At 41.3% G+C, this 22,752-nt stretch overlaps 2 protein-coding genes across 2 annotated transcripts in view; one reads left to right on the top strand and one right to left on the bottom strand.

Moving 5' to 3' along the window:
* The first annotated feature begins 48 nt into the window (after positions 1 to 48).
* LOC132983544 (vitelline membrane outer layer protein 1 homolog) lies at positions 49 to 4,031 on the top strand. The gene is made up of 4 exons (XM_061049887.1): positions 49 to 312; positions 1,079 to 1,191; positions 2,072 to 2,378; positions 3,927 to 4,031. The coding sequence occupies exons 1-4, from the start codon at positions 103 to 105 to the stop codon at positions 3,927 to 3,929; spliced, it is 633 nt and encodes a 210-aa protein (XP_060905870.1). The 5' UTR covers positions 49 to 102; the 3' UTR covers positions 3,930 to 4,031.
* A 4,494-nt stretch (positions 4,032 to 8,525) lies between these two features.
* The window catches only part of LOC132983539 (raftlin-like), a 114,633-nt gene continuing 100,406 nt past the window's right edge, over positions 8,526 to 22,752 (bottom strand). The window contains exons 8-9 of the mRNA XM_061049882.1: positions 15,227 to 15,302; positions 8,526 to 14,450 (exon numbers count right to left, since the gene is read on the bottom strand). Coding sequence (XP_060905865.1) covers positions 13,776 to 14,450; positions 15,227 to 15,302 — 751 coding nt within the window. The 3' untranslated portion in view covers positions 8,526 to 13,775. The remainder of the gene's footprint in view (positions 14,451 to 15,226; positions 15,303 to 22,752) is intronic.

The raw sequence follows: 22,752 nt of genomic DNA, 5'->3' as shown, positions 1-22,752 counted from the left end.
CGAGAGGTCTGTTTAGGAATTGGCTGGGAAGCTATAAGAGCCTCCAGCCTGAAGCCCCGGTTCTTGTTAGTCTGCGTGTAACACTGACTCACTGCTGTCAATATGGCAAGTCTGTTCACCACGTTGGCCCTGCTGGCTGTGTTGTCCGCTGGTTTTTGTGAGGAGAAAAAGTTCTTGCAGCGTGGCGGCACTGCCTTTAACAGCAGAGAGTACAGATCTCTGCTCACCGTGAATAATGGAGAGCAGTTTGGGAACTGGACCTGGCCCGAGATGTGTCCGAAAGACTTCTTCGCTGTTGGCTTCAGTTTGAGGGTAAATACACTAAACGTACACCTTCTGTGGTAAGAATAAACATCTTACAGTAAAGTAAACTGGCTCATGACATCATGTTCTCTAGTTAAAAAAAGATGAACACACTCACTCACACAGGAACAGGATCAATGCGATCAACGTAAGGGCTAATTATAGGCTGTACAGTAATGTTTTCTGACGCAAGGACCACCACCAGGTGTGAGACAAAAAAAAGTCTCCGACCAACTCAGTGCAGAATTACAAAATAAAAAAACCATCTGAAATGAATGAGGCTGGCTCAGTTTGTCAAATACAAGTGTGTTTGCCTATTTAATCTTTTGAGCACATATTTCATCTGTTTTCTTGTCTGTGCTGCTGCTGCAGTTCGGAAAAACTAACAAAGAGGAAACTTCTCAGAGGACTTGGGCTACTGTCACATTACTGTACAGCCAGTTTGAAGAAGAACAATTACTGCAACCAAAGAGTGTTTACAATTTCTGTTTAATGGGTTTAATATTTAAAAGGGCATTTCAGTAAACCTATCATGTACAGGTGTGTTAGAGGGGTAAATATCTAATCCACAACATGCTCAGGTAGCAACATCATCTTCAACCCTCGTGACAGAGTTACATATTGCTCCTTTAACCTGCGTGCAAAATATCTCATGTTGAATTTTTAGGCCAAATTTTGCAGCAGAGATCACAACAACAACAACAACAACAACAACAATACAACAAAACCTGTTTGACCTGTGACGCCTTCTGGGAACTGATTTGTGTTTCTTCAGGTGGAGTCAAACCAGTACGGGGCTGACGACACCGCCCTGAACGGGATCCGTCTCATCTGTGCCAAGGACGACAGCAGGAGCTTCCTGTACTCGGTTGAATCCCACACTGGATAGTAAGTTTCTTAAAATGGTAAACACAAATAAAGTAACCAACGACTTTACTAATGGTTAAAATGTTTTATTAATTCTTTGTAGTTACTCTTTTTTTTTTTTAAAGCAAATAAAACTAAAACAAAAAAATATATAAAATAAAAGAACAGAAAATTAAACATATAGAAGCCCAAAATACAAAATAAATGGATACAAACAGTAAGACAGGACATGAAATAAAACTAAACAGTAAAAACGTAGCGTGAAATATCACTGAGTCTAACCACAAGCAAGATTTTCCCAACCTGGTACAGCTGCTCTAAACATTCTAGTGAATATTGCATTAAGTTTTGAGACGGACTGCATGAGGATTGTTGGTGTTCAAGTGAAAAATGTACCGCTTTAAGGCTATCAAGGTTTACTATGCATTAAAGCAAACTATACTGTACACTAATATAATAATATATAAAGGGAGCCAGAATTCAGTGGGAGGTAATTCAATGTTGGACATTAATGGACATGTCGATAAACACTTTCCTTAACCTTTTTTTCAGCTTCTCTGCCTCTGACATGTGCTCATTGACATCTTTAAATATGCAGCTCTTTCCTGTTCCTGTGGCTCGGTCTGTCCTGTGGATTAGCAGCCAATGGGACAAACCGGTCTGTAATACGATGGTTAGATTTAAATTACTTAAATTAAGCACTTCTTTGAGAGCAGCAGGAGGCTGGAGAATGGCGGTTTCCCATCTGTTCAGAGGGGAATTAAAAGCAGAACTTCTGCCAGGATTGCAAATGAGATGTTGTTAAACTGACTTAATGTCCGTTTAATGTTTCCACCCCCATCTTGGATCTTTTCCTAATTTTGTCCCCTCCTTTTCATGTATTTCCCACTTCCCTCTGCAGCTTTGGTGAATGGTCTAGTCCCCAGTACTGCCCCAGCGGCGTGCTCACCTCCTTCCAGCTCAGCGTGGAGTCTCATCGCGGCCTGTTCGGCGACGACACGGCCGCCAACAACATCAGGTTCCGCTGCAGCAGCAACCCGCTGCTGGAGGGGCCCGGCATGCAGTGGGGGGAATACGGCTACTGGAGCGAGACGTGCAACGACGGAGGAATCTGTGGCATCGAGACCAAGATGGAGGACTACCAGCTGGGCCTGGATGACTCCACACTCAACGATGTGCGCTTCCACTGCTGTGACAAGTATCAGCAGGTAAGCCAGAGTACAGGGCGTTTAGAGAATAAAGATGGTTTCAGTTTGGTTGCTTTGACAACCAAAAATGCCCCAAAGTGTTGTAGATTGGTCCAACCTAAGACAAGACAAAAACAACTTAATTTTACTCTCCAAGGCAGTTCTAAAACAAAACGACTTAGGGTGCATGTGAGATTTAAAAAGGGTGCAGCAGCTAGAGTAACCAGCAACAGCAATGAAAAATAGAGTAGATATTATGAGTCCTTCATGGTCCCCAGTGAACAGACAGGTCACATGCACTTTGTGACCAGAGGCGCAGCTTGTCAACAGGCAAGGCAGGCAACTGCTTGGGGCCCTAGACCAGTGGGGGGCCCCTGAAGGCTGAAAAACTTGAACCAAAACAATGACTGTAAATGTGCAAATTTTGCAATGACAGTAGGAAACCCCCCTAAAATGGTCCCATCTGACAGCACTCACTCTCTTTGCCCTGCTAAGCGTTGCACGCATAATTGCTGTGGAAATTAAAAGTTTGCCAATGACAGTAAACAAAGAAAAATGAAGAGGAATAATCAGTCTGTAGGAGAGAGGAAAAAAAGAGGAAGATGAGTAACCGTCTGCAGACATAACGGTAATGGACGCCGGTTGGAGGGCTCCAAATTGATTTTTGCCTAGGGCCCAAACAGACTCTAGAATCACCACTGCTCATGACGATCAGATCATTGATGCAATATTACCACGATCTGACTCACTGTCGTCATTCAAAAGCCTTGATTACTTATTGTAAAAAAAAACAATCGTTATTTTTTTGCTTTCATTCAATTGAGGGTGCAGAAATTTAAAATGAGGGTGCAATACCACCTTTTGCTCCCTTGTAGAACTGGGCCTGCTCCAAGAGGAAGATGAGTTATGGTTAGAAACATCTTTGAAAGAACTACACTGTTAAAAAAATAACGTATAATTTACGGTGAAATACCGCTGTGGTATTTATGGCCAGGTATTTACGTTTTGGCAACCGTACATTTTACAGTAGACAACTGTTATTTGTTTACGGTAAATTACTATAAAAATAACATATACATTATAAACCTTTATACGGTTATTTGCTGTAAAAAATACATGTTTTCAACATATTATGACTGTAAAAATGTCATTTTTCAACTGTTGTTTCCCTGTTTACCACGGTGATAAACCTTTTTAGATTTTACGATCTTTTCCTGTTGCCATTTAACAGTTTGTTATCGTATTTTCTACAGACTTTTTTTTTTTTTTTTTACAGTGTATGATAAGGAAACAACAATGTAAAAAGAGAAAGAAGAGAGAATCAAAACAATAATAAAGGCAACAAATGTCATACACTGGATTAAAAAAAAGGCCTGTACATAAAACGTTTCTCTCTGTAAAAACAGTTTCAGTCGATTGCCACCTCAAATGTTCTTTTGAATACTTTCTAAGCCTTCAACAATGTTCAAAGACTTTTTTCAAAAGAGTGCCTTGTTCAAAATGTATTTGTTTTTGTAAATGTCTATGACAACCTTTAATTGTTCTCATGTTTGATGTTTTAACTTCCAGTGATCAGCAGGTGAACCCGAGCAGACGTGACCAGTTTGATCGAGCCAGTCTCCGTCACCCTGAGCTCAAAGATGACAAATAATAATAATAAAAAACTCATCTGAATTTCTGCTGCCTCTTTCATGATTTATGAAAAAACATGAAGGGCTTTAAGTGTTTGGAGTCAAATCCATCCTCATTAAAAAAAAAACCAACAACTCTCAAACATCTTAGATCAGAATTCAGAGCGATATTAATTGACTTGCTCGTGAAAACATGCCGCTCTCTAAAAGTCGAGTGTCACCTTCAGCTGGAGAAACACAAAGATTAAGGAGCATCTCTTCATATCAAGAGCCACTCTTAACATCCTGTCATCCCATCATCACCTCTCATCAACATGAGCACAGCGTGTTTTCATACTCTATCTAACGAACCAATGGGCTTCCAGCAAAGTCATAATAAGGGTGAGCACCAAACAGAGAAGCTGACACAGGCATTTCCCAGAATTCCTGCTGGAACTGAGGTAATTAAGAAATGACGAGAGAGGGGATATTAATTAATTTACAGTTTAAGGCCTGACAGAGGTTGATAAGACACCGATTGGCACGCGCGGAGGTAATTGTGTTAATTAATCGGTGAGTAGTTAATCTGCAGGGTGTGTGCGTGGAGGGTTCGGGGAGGGAACTTGAGGACGTTATCAAACACTGCTGTAATGGTTTCCAGAAGATTTTGCAAGTCGAGGCAAAGCGATTATAGTCTTTAACACACAGATACGGAGAGCCTCTCTGCTCCTGTGAATGAAAAACACTCGCGCTGACCTCAAATCTGAGTTCAAAGTGTACTGGAGTGCACATGTTGGTCTGTGAGGTCAGGTTTGACGAGGAGAACAGAAGTGTGAAGAGAGAGAGCTCAACTCAAATTATTAGTTTAAAATGCATTTTTCATCTATCACTCGTTAATGTCCAATCTTGGGCTCATCGGCTGATAGCAGACAATGATATACGCAAAGGGGTACTGTTGTAGTCAACACCCAGATGTCCTGAGACCAGAGAGCTCCCAGACCGAGACAAGACCAAGACTATAGAGATCATCATCTTGTTTGCGGGCAAGACCGAGTAAAACTGCTTTCAATTCCGAGACGAGACCGTGACCTCCAAAAAGTGGTCTCAAGACCAAGTACAACACTACAAGGGGAAGATGACTAACTTTTTGGGTCTTCCAGTGTTGTTGCCATTGGTTCCAGTTTGACCAGCCGGAGTAGCAAGGATGCAGTTGGATTTGAGAGAAACTTGAGCTGCACTTATTTCACACTTGACATGGGTCATTATAATCACCTGATAACACCTCCACCTACAGTAGGGTTTCCAAAAACAGCCAACTTGTCAAGACAACCCTGATGACATCACTGTGAAATCATCAGGTATGTTTTCTTTTACAGCTGAATACTTTTGCTGCATTCATGTGCTCCTTCTGAAGTTCATGTGCTTTCAATTCGGATGCTACGAATATAAGGAATATATTTAAGTGAAAGTTAATGTGCAATATTTAAATTATGAAAAAAAATTCAAACCATTATCAGAACATCAATTCACCGCCATGTTGACGACAAATATGACATCAAGTCGAGCACCGAATTCTTTCCTGAGTTTCTGAGTTGTTGTTCTGACTTTAGCGTTTAGGTGCATTTTTCAACTTTCAAACACTGACGTGTCTGACATCACATGAATGCATCATTCATACACCTGGTTTCACAGGACTAGTGGTACTCTCTATTACAAGAAACTGAACTGTGCTGTATATTTATTAAAAGTGGAGTGTATCTTTAAGTTGTGTAAAAGTTAAAACTTAGATTTACAACAATTAAGAATCAAAAGAGATTTATTTTAAAACTAAAGATGTCAACTTCAGAAAAGCTACAAACTGTCAAATTAGAAAATGGCACCATCAAATGTTTGTTATTTACACGGGTATATATTTAATTTAAACTTTGGCTGATTCTTTTTGTGTTCATCAAATTGTCAATCATTTCACTACCTTTATAAATGCTACAGTCTGTATTTCAAGATCAGAGTAATCCAGCGCAGACCAGGATTGTTCAGATTGCCTTTAAAGTTTAATGCATAGAAAGCATTGGAGCGAACTCGATCCTCAAGCTCCAGCATGTATGCCCAGGTTGAAAGTCTTTTACTGCACATGACTCTGGAAACAGTCACCAGATGGCAGTGCTGCGTCGAGAGGAACTCTATCCCACATCTCTCCAGAAACAACAAGACTTTTATGACATGACACATCATATATAAACACCCTGGACTCATTCTGTGGGTTCACTGATTTCTGGATTGATCCATAATACACTGAACACCTGGTCCAGCCCTGCAGCCCTCTGGGTAAGAAAGACCTACAACCTGCATCCAATTAAAATCCACCCCACCCTGAACGCTGTTACTGCACCCTGTACCACAATCATGAAAACATTTTTCCACATATGAGAACTTCATTATTCAAAACACGATCAGTAAGCTGTTTTGGAGCTTTACCTCTGGGTCCTCCAGTGGCACCTAAAGGATGTAACGCCCCGGGTCGCAAGTTTAATATCCCAACCAACCACAGCCTGGATGTGTTTCTGACCAGCTTAGCGGCTCCTCAGCGGTCCCCAGTCTACTAAAGAGCCATTACCGCCTCCTGCAGTGAACACGATGGATACAGTGTTTGTGGTTTTGGTTGAAGGCAAAGCCTTCCTCTTAATGACCTTACGCTCCCCCGAGCTTTGAGCTCATGATGGATCACAGCCGCACCGTCGGCTCGACTGTAAATACACTTCTGTTCATAAACACTGTAGGGTTATGGTTTCTGGGCTTGGGTGTTTTTTTTTGTAACATATGGATGCATAGAGGGACAGTTTTGGGGCTGAATTGCCTTGTTTTGACGTAAGGTCGAAACAAATGTTGTTGTTGTTGCTTTAGTGTGTAATAAAGATGATCTATTCCAAGGTTCCTGCAGTAATGAAGGTAATAACCAGATGGAGCAGCTTTAAGGAGAAAAAACTAGTTCTCTTCTCTTTTTCTCTGAGAATAAAAGTGTCCTTTCCCTGCTGCATTCAGCTCCTTTTCTGAGTTTTCATTGTGTTCAGTGGACTGAAGTTGTCATTTCATCTCTCAGTTCCTTTCTTCATAACTCCAAGGGCAGCGTGGACTGTCCTTGTCGTGTACCAGAACTAAACTTTTCCTGAAGAACTTGTTTTGCTGTTTAATGACACAGAGATGTCTGACTCAGGATCCATCAGGACGGCTGATTTACAAGGTTGTAATTTAATGATAGGACATAAGTAAGTCAAGGGGGAAGTCATGGATCTTGTCGTAATCGATTCAGAAATAAGTCTGCTGGTATGCAGTTTATTCTTAGACCTGACAAGATGAAGATCATTTTCTGCACAAAGTTGATATACCAACAGAAGTATGGTGTAAAAAAATTGCATTTTTCTTCGAGTTTTCATCATCATTTAACCTTTAGCTCTCCCAAAAATGTTTCAAAGGGGGGTGGCCAGGATCACTGGTGGTTAGTTCAGGCACACCAGAAGCTACAGTCCTCAAAGTGGACAATCCAGGTTCAAATGCGACCAGTGACTTCTTTCCTGCAGGTTATTCCCCGCTCTCTCTCTCTCCCTGATTTCTGGCTCTATCCACTGTCCTGGCTCGTTAATATGGCTGGGAATCTTTGGGTGTCTCACGATTCGATTTCGATTCTTGGGGTCATGATTCGATTCAGAATCGATTTTCGATTCAAAACAATTTATTTTTAAACGAGTACAAACTTCAGGATCTACTCCAGTCATCTGTGAGACTGGCTGAATTTCTTGCAGCTACATTTGGCATTATACTGAGTTGAAGAGCTAGCATTAGCACTTAGCAGGGAGTGACTGATTAGCCCAAAAATAAAACAAATAAAAATCGATTTTTGGAAGTTATGAATTGATTTTAAATCTTAGAAGAGAAGAATTTAGATTTTTTACATAATTCATAATTCATTTTTTTCCACCTCTACTCGCTAATAAAGGCATAAAAATCCCAAAAGGAAATCTTAAGGTGGTAGAGACTGGCAAATACTTTTGAAGTCTCTTAATCATTAAAAAAAAAAACATTTTCCATTTAACAAATATACGTTTTATTTCAAATTCTTAACAGATCATTTAAAGATTAAAGTCAAATAGATGTATGTCTTTTCACATAAAATCCAAAATTACTTTCTTGTAAAAATGTTGTCTTTTTACTGTAATTGGGCACAACAGTTTAAAAGACTGAAATGGATACACTTTGTTTACTTGGAGACTCAGTCTTGACCCCGTTGTGCACTTGGACCTGGACTCAGTCTCAGTCTCGGTGATGTGGACTACAGCCTCTCTGCAGGAGGAGTGCACACAGAATGCATTTTTGTTTTTTGTCTTTTGGACCAGCAGTTGAAGAAATTGGAGATTCTAAGTGATTTTTCTTTATCAAATATAGTTAGTTACACCCCTTGAAAAAGCTTTGAGCTTTCATACCATCTGAGTTTATTTGTATAGCAGCTGCCTCCACAAACACACTTTGTATCTCCTGGGACACAAAAGAATCGAGGACACGTGTACACATTAAATATAAATCATTTTATAATATACAAATTGTACAGATGTCATGAACAATAGGAATGTGGACATACTCAGGATAGCAAAGATAAAGAATACTTCTTCTTCCTCGATAGCAAACTCTGCTATGCAAGTGACATCGGCACATGATCAAAGATACTCAACATTCAAGATGGCAGCCGGGGTTGACAGAAAAACATCAGGGACAAAATAAAAAAAAAACCCTAAGAATACATTTTCCAGAGGCTGTGAGCAAGCTAAAGTGACAACACAGAAGAAATAATGACGGCATCCTATTGTTTCATGTTCTGTCGTTTCTACTCTGCTCATTTCACATCATAGTAGCACACAGGATATGAACCATTAAGTTTTTTTTTTTTTTTTACAGCATTACCAAGAACGATTGCACCAGCACCACTACTGAGGCTCAGAGACAATTATGCTGATAAAAGACAGGAAACTGTAAATTACCCTTTTTTTACACGGATGGGTAGAGAGCCGTGGATGTATGTTTGAGTCTAACATTAGTCAAAGGTCTCCTTCTTTTCACGGACGGATACGTTTACATGGTTCAGCATCATTTAACTGATGAAGTGTCAGATCCTGCCTCGTTTTCTTCCCTCGCTCTGCCTGTGTTTTTCCTTTTTTTTTGTTGTAATGCACCGAAAAAAAAAAAAAATCACAATTACCCACAGTCCCTAGAGTGAAGTCATGTCAGAGGTTAGACTGCACAGCAACCAATCAGCCCTTATCAGGGAGAGACGGGGGCCCCGAAGGCCGCGGCCTCAGGTAGGATACGAGGCCGGTTGTAACTTTTTGTCAAGGTTACGATGATCCGTGTTTGTGGACGTCCAACAGGAATGTGGTGGGAGTCAGAAAAAACACCGCCATGTCACACGAGATCACCTCGCAGCTTAACGGACTTTCCCAAACTCAGCTCTTTTAGATAAAGTGGAATATGATCTGTCTGTTTTTTTGGTTTGATGCCAAAAGGGGGAAAAACTCACAGTCGCAGTTTCAGATAAAAATGAAAAAAAAAAGGACCCAGGCGGGAATACTGAAATAAACTCATATTTATAAAAAAAACTGAAAGATGGCAGGTAAAACGTTTATCTTAACGCAGGAGAAAAGACAGAAAATAGATCAAATCAGATAAAATAAGTTGGGGAAATGTTTTTCACTGCAAAAAATCAAATCATAGCAAGCTGCCTGATTCCTCGTCAGAAAATATCTCACTTAGCGGCGCCTGATTGGCTCTGTAGGTAGAGTGAGCGAGTGAGATTTACAGGTGTAGAGGCTCCAGTCCTGCCGCTCTGGTTGTAGGTTCAATTTCCAGTCCTGATGCTGTTTGGTCCAAGCCATCCCTCTATAATCTCCAATCATGTTTCTAAATACTAAAGTGAATCTTAGAGCTGCTATGGAGACTGAAAAATAAGTGGCTATACCCCGCACTACACTTCTGGGTATAGACATCTCATTTCAAGACACTCACCAACTCCAGTAGCATTGCTGCAGTGGCAGAAATTTGGAATTATTACAAGCAATTCAGAGCTTTTTTTTTTTTTTTTATCAGGACTTGTCAGGTGAATGTGGTTTATAATAAGTGGAATTACATTTTTTTTTAACAGCATTAGACAAATTCACTAACTCAGATTGTATTTTTTGCAGTGTAAATATTCACCACCGCCTTGTCGGTTATTAAAAGGAGTCTTTTTTGCCATTTCACTCTACAAGTCGTATTTATCACTTTCTAACAAACATCGGTAAGGCAGAATCAAATATTCCTCGGATACAATAAGTGCTTTTTGAAAGCTCAAACAGCCCGAAGATAAAAAAAAAGTGAGGGAGTGAGGTTTAAAGAAACAAAAAAGGATAACGCCACAGAGAATGAGAGGACACAACTCCATCTCTCCTAAAGGTCGATATCCGAGTGGTTATTTTGTTGTGTGCTCGTGCAAACTCCCGTGTACAGCTGTGGAAAATCCATCCTGGCTCATTCATGACTCTTGACCTCGTCTGCCATTAGCGATGACCTCACGCTCACAGGTCTGCGCTCCGTCATAGTGGAGGGTGAGAGGACAAGGAGCATATGTTTCGGGGGGGGGGGGGTCAAACACACTATGACCCCCCCCACCTCTCTCTATTTAAAAAGAAATCAACAACAGCTCTCAGGAGGTAGCTCGAAGCGTCAGTCAGAAATACATTTCAGCGTTAAGCGTTAGCGGAACAGCAGAGGCAACACCGTAAAATCTCTCGAATCCAAAGCAGAACATTCACAATAATAATAATAATAATAATACAAATAAAATGCTCGTAACATCCTTGAAAAATAAAATCCAAAACACCTTCATGTAGACGAACTTCAATTATATCATCCCCGCGATTTGAACTCCAGTAAGAAAACAGGGAACAACAGCTTCAAAAATACCAACACTGACTGTCGCAAAAGTCTCCTGCTCGACTATAACAAACATAGAACACTGAAAAAACACCATTGTGTCTCTATAGGACATGTTTTTAAAAGCAGAGTGTGGGCCATTTACAGTATAGTCATAAGGCTAAGCTGGTCACAGTTTTTTATATTCTACTCTACACAAACACTTGCCATTGTTACATTGAAGAAAATCTCAGCGGCGGGTGGGCGGATTAATCAAGGAGAGCACTTATTCAGCATGAATCGATCTTACTCGTTTGTAACTGCAGAGCTTCGTCTCCAAGAAGGAGACTTTTTTTTTTCTCGACCGAGTTATCGTCTGTTCTCATGAAACAGGAGATCCAAATCATGACCAAATGATATTCTGCATGAATCAGGACAGAAGGTAGTTTCAGTTCTTGATTAAGCGACGTGTGAATTAAAAGGTTTTTTCTGACATATTTCTCTCTCTCCCTCTCCGTCCTCAGTGCAAATGCTTCCCTATGACATCACCGTTAAATCTGAAGGCTATTTCCTTGACATGTTGAGGTGTTTTGCTGTCGATAAGTGACCCCCATTATAAATGCATGATTCCTGACAGACACCCCACTGACAAAATCCATTAGTGAGCTAATAAGTGCTCCACAGCGTGAACGTCGCCGCCTTCCTTCCCCCCCCCCCCTTATTTTTCCTGAAATGGAAAGCTACACGATGCCATGAAACAGCACATTACGGCTTGATTATTGTCAGAAATGATGTCTGGTAAGGGGTGCTTAAAGAGCTGGAGGTAAAATAATGAAGGAAATCTCGGCGGGGGAATGTGGAACGCAAGCGGCCGTTACTTTAAATGAGCCTATTCATTTCTTTTATTTCACTCCGTTATGCTCTCTTTCTCGTTCTCGCGCTCAAACTTATTTTCTTTGTCTCCGTTTCGCACTTCTCAATCTCTAGTTTTGGCCTCAGTAAACAACAAGACTCTCGGCCCTGACCGCACACAGCTTAACCTGACGAGTGCTCTGTTTGTGGCCAACGCCTGGAAAAGTAATTAAAGAAATGCAACTTTGCTCAGAAATAAAAAAATCCTCCCTCCTGTATGTAAACGCTAACTAGGTGCGTCTGAATATGAGTTCTTGCCCTTGAGCTGCAAACATTCAGCTGAAATTTCACATCCTTATCGCGCTTGGCTTTGATTATGGAACATTCTGTATGCAAGGTGAGCTTAGCACACCACACCAAAGAGTGATTATCGGCTCTCTTTGAAGCACTTGAAGGTTTAGAGCTCAGCGTAAACAATTATCTCTTCACCCTACTTTGGATTGCCTGTCGCAACAAACGTCTTTCCCATCACCTCTACCGGCGTTCTCCTTCCACATCACGACTCACTGTTTATGTTAAGACGAAAGAACGGGGGAAATGTTAAAACAATCAGTCTTTATGATGTCAGTTTTGTGCATGAGGAAGGCCCGTGACCTGTCATAGTTCTGCTGCTTGGATCTTGGATCAGGCTCGTCTTTTCTTAGCTTTACAAGAGCGGCTCGAACTGCACAACCAGAAGGTTTAGAGTACACCTTTTGAAAGGCGCTTTGTCAAACTATAACTGTAAGACTCGTGTTTAGTTTCTTAAACTATTCTTCAAAAGCAAACAGAGGACTCTCTCAGATCCATGACTGCTTATAAAACCCACAACCGCGTCTGTAGTTCATCTAAATAATCCTAATCCAACAGATTGTAAACTAACATGTTACCTTTAAATGACTTTCATGTAACACTCCTCGCTCTTTTAAACGCCTGGTCACACCAGAAGTCATTAATTAGAAACATCATTCACTTCATATCTTTGGGATATGTGTGGTTTTACAGGCTTGGTGACATATCTGGTAAACTAATCACTAACAAGCCAACATTAGTGAGACATAGTACCTCCAGTGTTGAGTGTAAAAAGAGCTGCACTTCCTCGAGTGTCCACTTGAGGCATGGAGCAAAATCATATTTTAAAAGCAGAAATAAATATGATTACAGCCTTGATTAATAAACATATTGGTACATAGCTCATTTCTTTACTAGGACACATGTCGTTATTGGGCTAAATAAGTCTTAGGTAATTTGCATAATTGTGGGCGTGGCTGTGTTGACTGACAGGTGGACTTGTTGTAGATGTTTGCCAGGAGGCTTAAGGCCCGCCTCAGCTCCACCTCTTTACCTGTTACTAGATTGATTGAATTAGCATTTCCAATATGGTGAACGCCATTGTTGAGCTTCATGGCAACCCTTCAGAAACCAATGGGTGACGCCCATGTAACTAGCTCCATGTTTTATTCAGTCTATGGGTGCAACACTGCTAACAAGTTATGCTAACTTCCACCATTTAGACTCCAAGCTGCAAGCAACATACAGATATCTACTTCAACAAATCAACCCACCTTTAAATTTAGCATTTGTCTCACTCTGGTGTGACCAGGCCTTTTATCTGTGTCTGAAGTAAAAAGAAGAACTTGTTCTTTCCAATCATACCATCATTCTACTGATTCAACGCCATGTTTTCCTTCATCAAGTTAATCCAGTGTCTCCACATTGACTATCCTGCACCTGTATCTCCTCTTATGGGTATATACATTCAGTATGTGTGGTTATAGGATAGGGCGGATGTCTGCGGATACATGAAGTTGTTGATATACTCCGGCAGGTTTCTTGGGAATTGTCCATGAAGGATTTGGAAAATGCTGCAGCGATGGGGTTCAAACCCCTTTGATTTGGATCAGGAACAACACCGGGGACGAGTTCTTGGACTGGGGAACTTGAGAGGTAGGGCGGGGAAAACCTTAACTCAGACTACTTGGGGCTACTCTTGGGTCTCGTCTGGGATTTGATTGGTCGGTGTGGCCTGTGAATCCGCCACGATCTCCTTGGCGACGACTTCCCCGCCTGCTGGCTCGTCTGTTTTGTGTTTGACTGCGTCCTCTTCGTCCTTGTCTTTCTCCTCATCGGTCTCGACCCCGTTTTCGATCACCGCTTCGACTCCTGCTTCACCCGCCTCCTCTTTTTCTTTGGTCTCGCTCTGGGTTTCGACAGTCGCAACGATCTCAGACACCTCCAGGACCTCGTCGTTGTCGACAAGCTCTCCGTTCTCTTTCGATCCCTCTCCGTCCAGTTCAACCTTTTCTTCCCCGTCTTCTTCTTTACTCTTTTCTGCCTCGTTGTCTTTTGCGTCTGCTCCTCCATCTTTCTCTTCAACGGTCTCTATGCTGATTTCAATCCCCTCTTCAATCTTCCTCTCTTCCTCACACTTTACCTCCCTGTCTTTTGATGTCTCACTTTCTCTCGCAGCCTCTCCATCCGTTGCTCCCGCCCTTTCATCCCTACTCTTCTCTTCCTCTTTCTCCACCTTTTCTCTCTCATTATTAATGTTGGAATCCTCTGCTTCCTTCTCAATCTTGGATTTCTTCTTCTTCTTGTTCTTTGCGCTCTCTTTCATGCAGTTCTTGTTGGACTTGCCTCGGGGCTTGAAGATCAATTTCTGAAACATTCAAAGTTTACATTAGCGTGTTAGTGGAATGCATTGTACTCCTTTAAATACGCTTTTGGGCACAAAGTAGGACACAGAGACTTAATTAAGAACGGATCAGAGTGGATCTAATATTGCACTGGGATAACGAGGTAATTCAAATGAGTCTCATTGATGCAGGGAAGGAAATTGAGGCCATTTTGAGGGGAGTTATTGGTGCCTCAAGGTCTGCAGTCAGACCAAACAAACAGGCAAAAAATTTCATACAAAATGTCCTCAATTACTCAAACAAATTTTGCAGGGTTTGATGCACTGTAGGGATACAAAGAGAACTGAAATAAACTCCAAAGAAATGGACAAGAAAATCTTGTTAACGCTAGCAATTCCCTGAGTCTTAGGGCCTATTAAATTTGTTGTTGTGATGGCAGTTTAAATTCGGGTCACACAGAGCGTCAACATGGATTCATTCCACTGCGGACAAAGGTTAGCTTAAGAGGTTATCACCACTTCTCAGGGTCGCAGAGAAAGCATTTCCAACCCGGCTTCCCCAAACAAAACAAAGTCTGTAGTTGAAGAATTCCTGATATTTCAAACAGACACGAGTGCGTTCACATTTGTTCAGAGCTCTCTGCGTGTGTTTGGCTACTGGAAACAAAAACAGCTGTGGAATTGGAGGTGGCAAAAGGTGATGTTGGCTTTGGATATATGGCGTGCAGGTGACCGAATGACTTCTGGTGAGACAACATATAAGCCACAGAAAATACAGAGAGGAATGTTAGATTGTGTACCTTGGATTCTCTCCTCTTTCGGTTCAAGACGGGTCTCTGCAGGAACACAATCTGTTTGGTGGACAGACTTCCATCACTGAAAGAGGAGGACAGACAGCGTTAAGAACATCAGTAAATCATGAAGGCTTTTAAAAAGGACTCCAACATGTGGTAATGCTGTAATAAAAGGTGATAATACAACTTTATTTATATGGCACCTCTTATAGGGTTATATCATAACACTTGGAAATAATTGAAGGAAATAGAGAATAAAAGAAAAGCATGCAGTTCCTCCAAGTGACCACTTGGGGCTGGCTCCAAATGGAAATCAATCCCCATCAGGTCCCATATTAAAAGGTCCAACTTCACAACAGAGTGAAACATGTTTCCAGTCTTGTACAAAACTGCTTTTTGTCTCTAAAGACAACTCTTCATGACAACAGTATATACAACTTACCTATGTAGATTACAGTAAAGCTTAAAGTTATAAATAATTAGGGGCATGGTCGCTTAGAGGGACAGGTAGGAGTATGGCCTCAGTTAATTCAGTCACTGAACCTATCTGCCATAATTATCTTATGATCCAAATTCTTTTAAAGAAGATTTATTATGCTGATCCATATATATATATTTTTTTTAAAGATGTATTTTTGGGCTTTTAATGGAGAGATAGGACAGTGGATAGAGCTGGAAATCAGGGAGCGAGAGAGAGAGTGGGGAATGACATGCAGGAAAGAAGCCACAGGCCAGATTTGAACCCGGGCCGCCCGCTTTGAGGACTACAGCCTCCATATATGGCGCGCACGCACTAACCACTGTGCCACCAGCGCCCCGCTGATCCATATGTAAGTTCATACTCAAAATGTTACAATGTTGGACCTCCATACTGAACCTCAGCAACGTTTTTTTGAAATACAAGATACACAGTTTTGGTGTATCCCCGGACATGGTTTTCTGCTTCTCTGAATGAGAAGTTATGAGATCCTGACGTTTTGGTTCTGCCAATGTATCAGAGCAAAGCATGGAGCAAAGTTGTAGGACATGGTGGCTCTTTCAAGGACACGCCCACCCAGGATGCTCACTCAAATATCCCTGTGACTTCATACAGAGCTGGCCAATCAGAGGAAAGTGGACAAGAGGGGAGGTCTTAAAGAGACAGCAGTTGAAATCAACGGTTTCAGGCAGAGGCTGATATGAGGGATTAGGATTAGGGAAGATAAACAAGGTGGGTTTTTGAGGTACACATCTCCAAGTGCTACTCAACATGTGTCCCAGACTGACATAATAGATGCTGAAAGTGAGGATAATAGATCTCCTTTAAGTAACCAGGTGTGTTTTCCAGGCGATGTCATGGTTAGCCCACTACGATCCACACAATCTCTTCTCAACTCAAGTCAGCTGCTGCCACAAATAGAGTCTCAAACTAATGGCTGACGTCATGATGGCAATGTTTGTTATTTGATGAGTAAAATAACAAACAAAACAGGGACCCAAAAAAAGCAGAACAAGCATAAGCTAGGAACAATGAAATATCTGAAAGATAAAAGAACAAAATAACACTTTGCAAAAAGATAGAAATGCAAGAGAAGAAGAGCAACACTTAGCAGTGTTGGGCACCATCAGCGCTACAAATAGCATTAGCTTAAGTATCTTTTTTAGTGGCTTGATGGTAGCATCTCTTTGAGTCAAATAGCTCTTTTATTGGCTTAGCCGTTTTATTGATCAAGAAGTAGCATCCAAAAAAGCTACATTCTCATCAAAGTTGGAGCACAGCTTAACGTTCTTTCACGGCCCCGAAATTAAACTTCTAAGGATGAGCAAAATACGGCAGCCTATACACAGACGTGTTTACAGCGGATTTACTGTGACATCACAGTCTAATCCTTGATGCCTACATCCCTGCAGCTGAGAAGTGCAAACAGAACAGAATTCTTTAATTAATGTTATTATTTTGCTTCTTTTATTTTTGTTTGCTTGGGACAAAAAGCCAGAGTACACTTACATTTATAGATTTATATCCAGTGTTATTTATATAATGTTTTCATTTGTGACAGATTGTGGGATAACTGAGAGTGATTCTCACTCTCTCTGAACCTTTTATCAAGATAGTCAAATGATGGCTGGCCCTTTGCTCATGCTTCACGCTCTTATCTGACAGTTAAAGGATACAGGCTCCCATTCGAGGCCCAACCTCTTTACTGAAGTCGTCTGTCAGTGTCATTGCCCCCCCCTCCTTCCCCCCTTTTAGCCTCACAAGGAACCTGATATTTCACTCGCAAAGCTGCAGATTTGGAATTTGCCAGAATGTCTGTGTTTAACTCGTGAACAGAACATGTATTTCTTCTCTCGTTTTCTTCAATTCCCCAAATATTAATCCTCCCTCCCACACACATGTCACACTCCTGTGTTCTGCAAAAGGATAATCAGCGCAAGTACTCGCGCTGACAGATTAATCGAGGCAGGAAATGCAGATTCATTTCTGAGTGTGCTTCCTGTCTCTCACGCTCCCTCTTGCTCTCTCTCTCGCGCTCCTCTGTGTGCTCGTCTTTGTCATGCACAGGCCCATTTTTTTTAGTCCAGTGTGCTCTCACTTATTATTAACTCGCTCGGTTGTACCTCCCTGCTTTTTTTTTTTTATCTCCTGTGACGGCTGCATTTGTGACACTTTTATTGTTTGTGTCTGCTTTATTCCTTCCATCTGTTTCTATTATTGGACATGGCTTAAAAAGGAGATTTTTTTTTCTGTGCTGGTATCTGACACAAGTTCAATAACACACACACACACACACACACACACACACACTCTACAGTTTAGATTCTGTCTAAACTTAAGCTGGCAGCTCAACCTTGCACATGAGAAGATATGGCAGGTTTATGATCGCTGCAGAACCCTAAAAGCCAGCTACAAATCTTCTCTTTCTCGACATCAAATGGACTCGAGACTCCTCCAGCAGAAGGCTTACTATCTAAACCACCCAAAGCCCAACACAACTACTTTTTTCCATTACCTTCCTCCTTCCACCATTTATCCATAAGCTATTTTCTGGGCTGTCCATGCTGCTGAATGGCTTCCTGGCGAATCAAAGCCGAGTTTCCTGCAGAAGCCCAAGCCCATTAAGGCTCGAAAGGGAGTGGATGGTTCAGAAAATTACAGGCCTTTACGGAAACCTACTCTTGGCTGTCTGTGTCAGCTGCGCTATTATAACTTGAAATCATACAGAAGTGCAAAAGCCTGTGTCGATTTATTCATGAATGAACCTGTTGGTGGCTTCATCTGCAGCAAAGAAAAAAGTCGAGTGCACATCCCAGCTGTCACTGTGCTGCATGAAAATAAAGAGAGAACTGAAAATGCTGCAGCCCAAACTACAAACCTTAAAGCCCCTGCTTTAGGTTACATATAAATTCAAACTAGAACGCAAGATAGACTTTTTCTTTATGGATATTTTTATTGTTTGTAACCACGGCCACAGGGTAGGTGTCAGTGGAATTGAGTTACAGCATTTTGCAGGAACAGCCTGTTTTCATTTTCACAAGAAGCACAGTGTGTGAAAAGCAGAATGATTTGTGGTCACAAAATAGACTGCTACTAACACATGTACAGAACAAGCAAAGTCGTGAGAGGTACCGCTGTGTCAACAGGGGGCGCCAAATGTTCACTAGCTTTGAGCTATCTGCTTATTTTTGGTTTAGCTCAGTGGTTAGGAAAATATTCAGAGGCTTTACTCTTTTTTGCAGCGGATATGCATGGGTTTGAACCCGACCTCAGCCCTTTGCTGTACATCACCCCCCACCCTCTCATCCCAAGGGGTGTGTCCACACTTTTTTGACTCGGGAGGCCCAACTGGGACACTGATAGGTGGCATGAAGTAGTCTTATGCAAACACACAGGAAAGAATGGCATTTATTTACCTCTAAAATTTTCTGTTAACTTTTACATGCTGATGCTGACATTTGTTTATTTTTGAAGTTATATTTTTGCCTTCATTGGACAGGGCAGCTGAAGAGAGACAGGAAGTGTTTGGGGGGGACGAGTGGGGAATGACATTCGGCAATGGGCCGAGGTCTACATAACCACTAGGCTATCGGCGCCCCCTAATGTCGTAGTCCTGTATATATTCACAGTTCAAAGTATGAACAAAACGAAATGTGTCACATTGAAATGCAATGAAAGCTACGAGCAGCCGGTTGCATCCTGCAGCCTGTGGTTTCATCGTCTGGCAAAAAACAAAAATCTACTGCACACCTCTTCTGTCAAACTGCCATTCAAATAACAAAAGACAAAGAAACATGAAACTGAAAGAAGAACGTGAAGATTCAGATTCAGACTTGTGTATGTATCCAGATCCCCTTTTTATTCTCCTACCTGTTATAATCAGCTAATTTGTCTGCAGCTGTGTGTGTCCTTGTTCTCTCTTTCTTCATCAGTAATGCAGAGAAATTCACATTTACTGTAATTAATGGCTCCAAAATGTAATTACCATCTGCATTAATTGAATGTTACGAACATGAATGCATGCTCGGAGACAACTACATGAATTAATGTTGTGTGCAGAAGCTGCCGAGCAGCAGTTAGCATTAATTTCAGACACTGCTGAGATCACTGACACTTATCCCAACCCCTCCACATGAAGTGCAGTCTCACACAACACAAAGGGTTCATTTGTAAATTCGCTGTTAAAAAACGGAGGCGCAAACACCACGATAAACAAATGCGAGGAGTCGTGCTAATCTGAAATGGATCATCAACCATGATATTTGGCGGGCAAAATGTTTTCAAGGCAGGGGGAGAAATGAGCTGCGTCCTACACTGTATCTAGGCCGACTCTGATTAATTAGCCATGTTGTGCTGTTGTGTTGTGGCATTTGGAAACAGAGGGGAGAGGGAGGGTGGTAGGATGAAAAAAAAAAAAAAAACAACAAATGATGAAAATAGAGAGGTAATTAATCTACGCTGTGAAAGAGCAGCTCACATGAACAACTGAGGCGGGGGCAGAGCAAACAGTCTGTCAGTGTACTGATGGAAAATAGCAAATGCACACTTTATCAGCAGGACAAAACACATAACGTCATCCTATTAGAGAATAGTTTCACACGTTTCAATTAGTTGCTGTAGTTTTTCCTGCAGCCCAGAAAAGCTGCAAAGAGACTGTAGATGAAGACAACACAATCAAAGACCTCAATCTTTGGTGAAGCAAAAGTTGTGATATGACCTCAGTCTGAGGTTTAACGGTTTGAAAATCCTTTTTTTACTCTCCTGTTAAAAGTTCATCTTTTCTTAGTTTCACTAGCATGAATAACTCAGCAGACTTATGAAAATAAGCTTCTGAAATTGCTTTTACTGCCGAGGGGATCTTAATGTGGTAGTTTAAGGGCAGCAGGAACACTAACACTGACCGATAGTTTTAAATAAACACAATCTACTTGTGCTTTGAGAAGACACCCATTGCTCCAGTCATGCCCCTATATCCTACTAAGTTATATAACGTAACCTATGGTCATTAATTTGCCACCGCAACCAAAACAGCATTGCCACCTTCAACAGACCGAGGCTCTGTACATGCAAGCTGCAGGTAGTGACAACGCTGATACTACCTACCCTACCACATGACCACTTCTCGCCCCCACAACTCAACCGTGTAGGCCGATGGGCAGCAAGAGCCAGGGCAGCGAGTGGGACCCTCCCTTCACCTGTGTTTCGCCCATTTAGTCCCATGACACCTCAGGCAGGCTGGACAGTAATAACCCTTTCAATGCACATTAAGACATGTGAAGATTACAGTGAAAATGAGAATCTACAGTATTGTTCTAGGCAAAATCAAGTTTTGTAACAAATTGATCTAAGGACCCATCGGCTATTTTCTGAAGACAATATATACCTTTAAGAACGATGACCATCTTTACCGTAATTTTGGTTTAGTAGTTCTGGGCAATAAATAAAGTTTAAATTCAAATTACAATTTTGGCTTCCAATGATCATGAATGCAAAATAATGGAGATTAAACATGTTGTGCTGCAACCTGTTTTGCGCTCGTTTTGTAATTAGTCCAGAATGTTGACGTGACAGGAGTGTTTGATTAATGCATGTGATGCAGAATAATCGTGATCTCGATATCAATAAAAATGATCGTTATTATGATCTTTGCGATAATCGAGCAGTGCTAGGGTGTAGCCAGCAGCTATTTTTTTTTCTGGTCTGGAAATTTTGTTTCTACACTCTGTTATTGAGAGACATGCTTCTCAAACACTTCGGCCTGAATTTGAGACATGCACAAACAGGATCTGCGGACATGGATTTAAGATTAACGGAGAGGTGTCAAGAGTGATGCTGCTACACAAGTTCCAGGCAAGACTTCCTTTGCAATGTGCTGCATTGTTTACAGTCCAATTCAGAACATGAGAATCGACTGTGTGTTTAGAATGTAGACTGTATAGTAAGATGGACGTAGAAAACAGCTGCCTGGGAGTGAAGCCACAATATTCAGAGCTGCTCCTGCTGGCTGGCTGCAGTAAAGGTCATAGATCCCACATCTTAGATCTACCGGTCATGTCAGAGGAGTGAACTCTTTTAACTACCGCAGTCATTTTTAAGTTGTAAAATTCAGGCTTTTAGTTAACTTTTAACCAAGCTAGCTGTTAGCCTACAAGCTTAAAAAAAACCCAGCAAAAAAGGAGCACACTCGACAGTAAACACGATTCCAGGTGCACGACCGCAACAAGACAAAAAAGAGACAGAAAAGTCACCACACAAATGTCATTTTAGTTTCCTATATCCAGGTAAGAAATAGCAACACAACAACGGAGGAGTTTCAGCACTAGGCCTCCATCAGCCTACTAGCTTAAACATTAGAAAATCAGTGGTTCGACCAGTTTTAAGAGAGACTTACTCGTCCATACTGGAGTAAAGTATTTCACTGGTACAACACATTGTAGAACTAATTGTGTTTAAAAGGTGAGGCTACTCAGTGTGACTGAAAAACAAGCCCGGCCTTTGACCATAAGCGGATGTACACTCATATAGCAGCCATGAGTGATGAGTCAGCACGGGCTTAGCAGAGCAGCCGTTACATTTGTGTGAAGAGATTTTCCACAGCTGCTCGGCTCAGAGCTCAGCACAAATTGAAGCAGATTGAGGTCAATATGTTTCAAAGGCTGTCATAATTCTTTTAACAATAACTCGAACAGAGAAGGTATACATGAATTCAAACTGTGTTCCAGTTTTCACAGGAATACTCTGCCGTTTACAGAGGGATTCTCTTCACATGAGTTAACAATATCTTTGGATTTCGAGTTTTACAATAACTTTTCAATTGAGGCCCAGTTTTTCAGATTCACATTTTCTGAACTTTTCTGAGAGTTTCCTCCTCTCGACAAAAGTAAAGCATGGCTGAAGTTTCCATTTCCATTTTTAATTCCATTCAGAAAACTTTTATTCGGGAAAAGAGAATCTGACAAATTGACACAGATACAGAATTGGAATAAAGTTGGCTTTTTAAATGATTCAGGAGCAGCGATCAGCTATAAAATAGTACAATCACTCAAGTACAGTA

This window comes from Labrus mixtus, chromosome 11 (genome assembly GCF_963584025.1).
Source record: "Labrus mixtus chromosome 11, fLabMix1.1, whole genome shotgun sequence".
NCBI lineage: Eukaryota > Metazoa > Chordata > Actinopteri > Labriformes > Labridae > Labrus > Labrus mixtus.
This window is presented reverse-complemented; position numbering and strand designations above follow the sequence as displayed.

Coding starts and splice junctions, on each gene's coding strand:
- LOC132983544 (XM_061049887.1), top strand. CDS start 103: ATGGCAAGTCTGTTCACCACGTTGGCCCTGCTGGCTGTGTTGTCCGCT. Junction 313..1,078: donor CTGTTGGCTTCAGTTTGAGG/GTAAATACACTA, acceptor GTGTTTCTTCAG/GTGGAGTCAAACCAGTACGG. Junction 1,192..2,071: donor GTTGAATCCCACACTGGATA/GTAAGTTTCTTA, acceptor TTCCCTCTGCAG/CTTTGGTGAATGGTCTAGTC.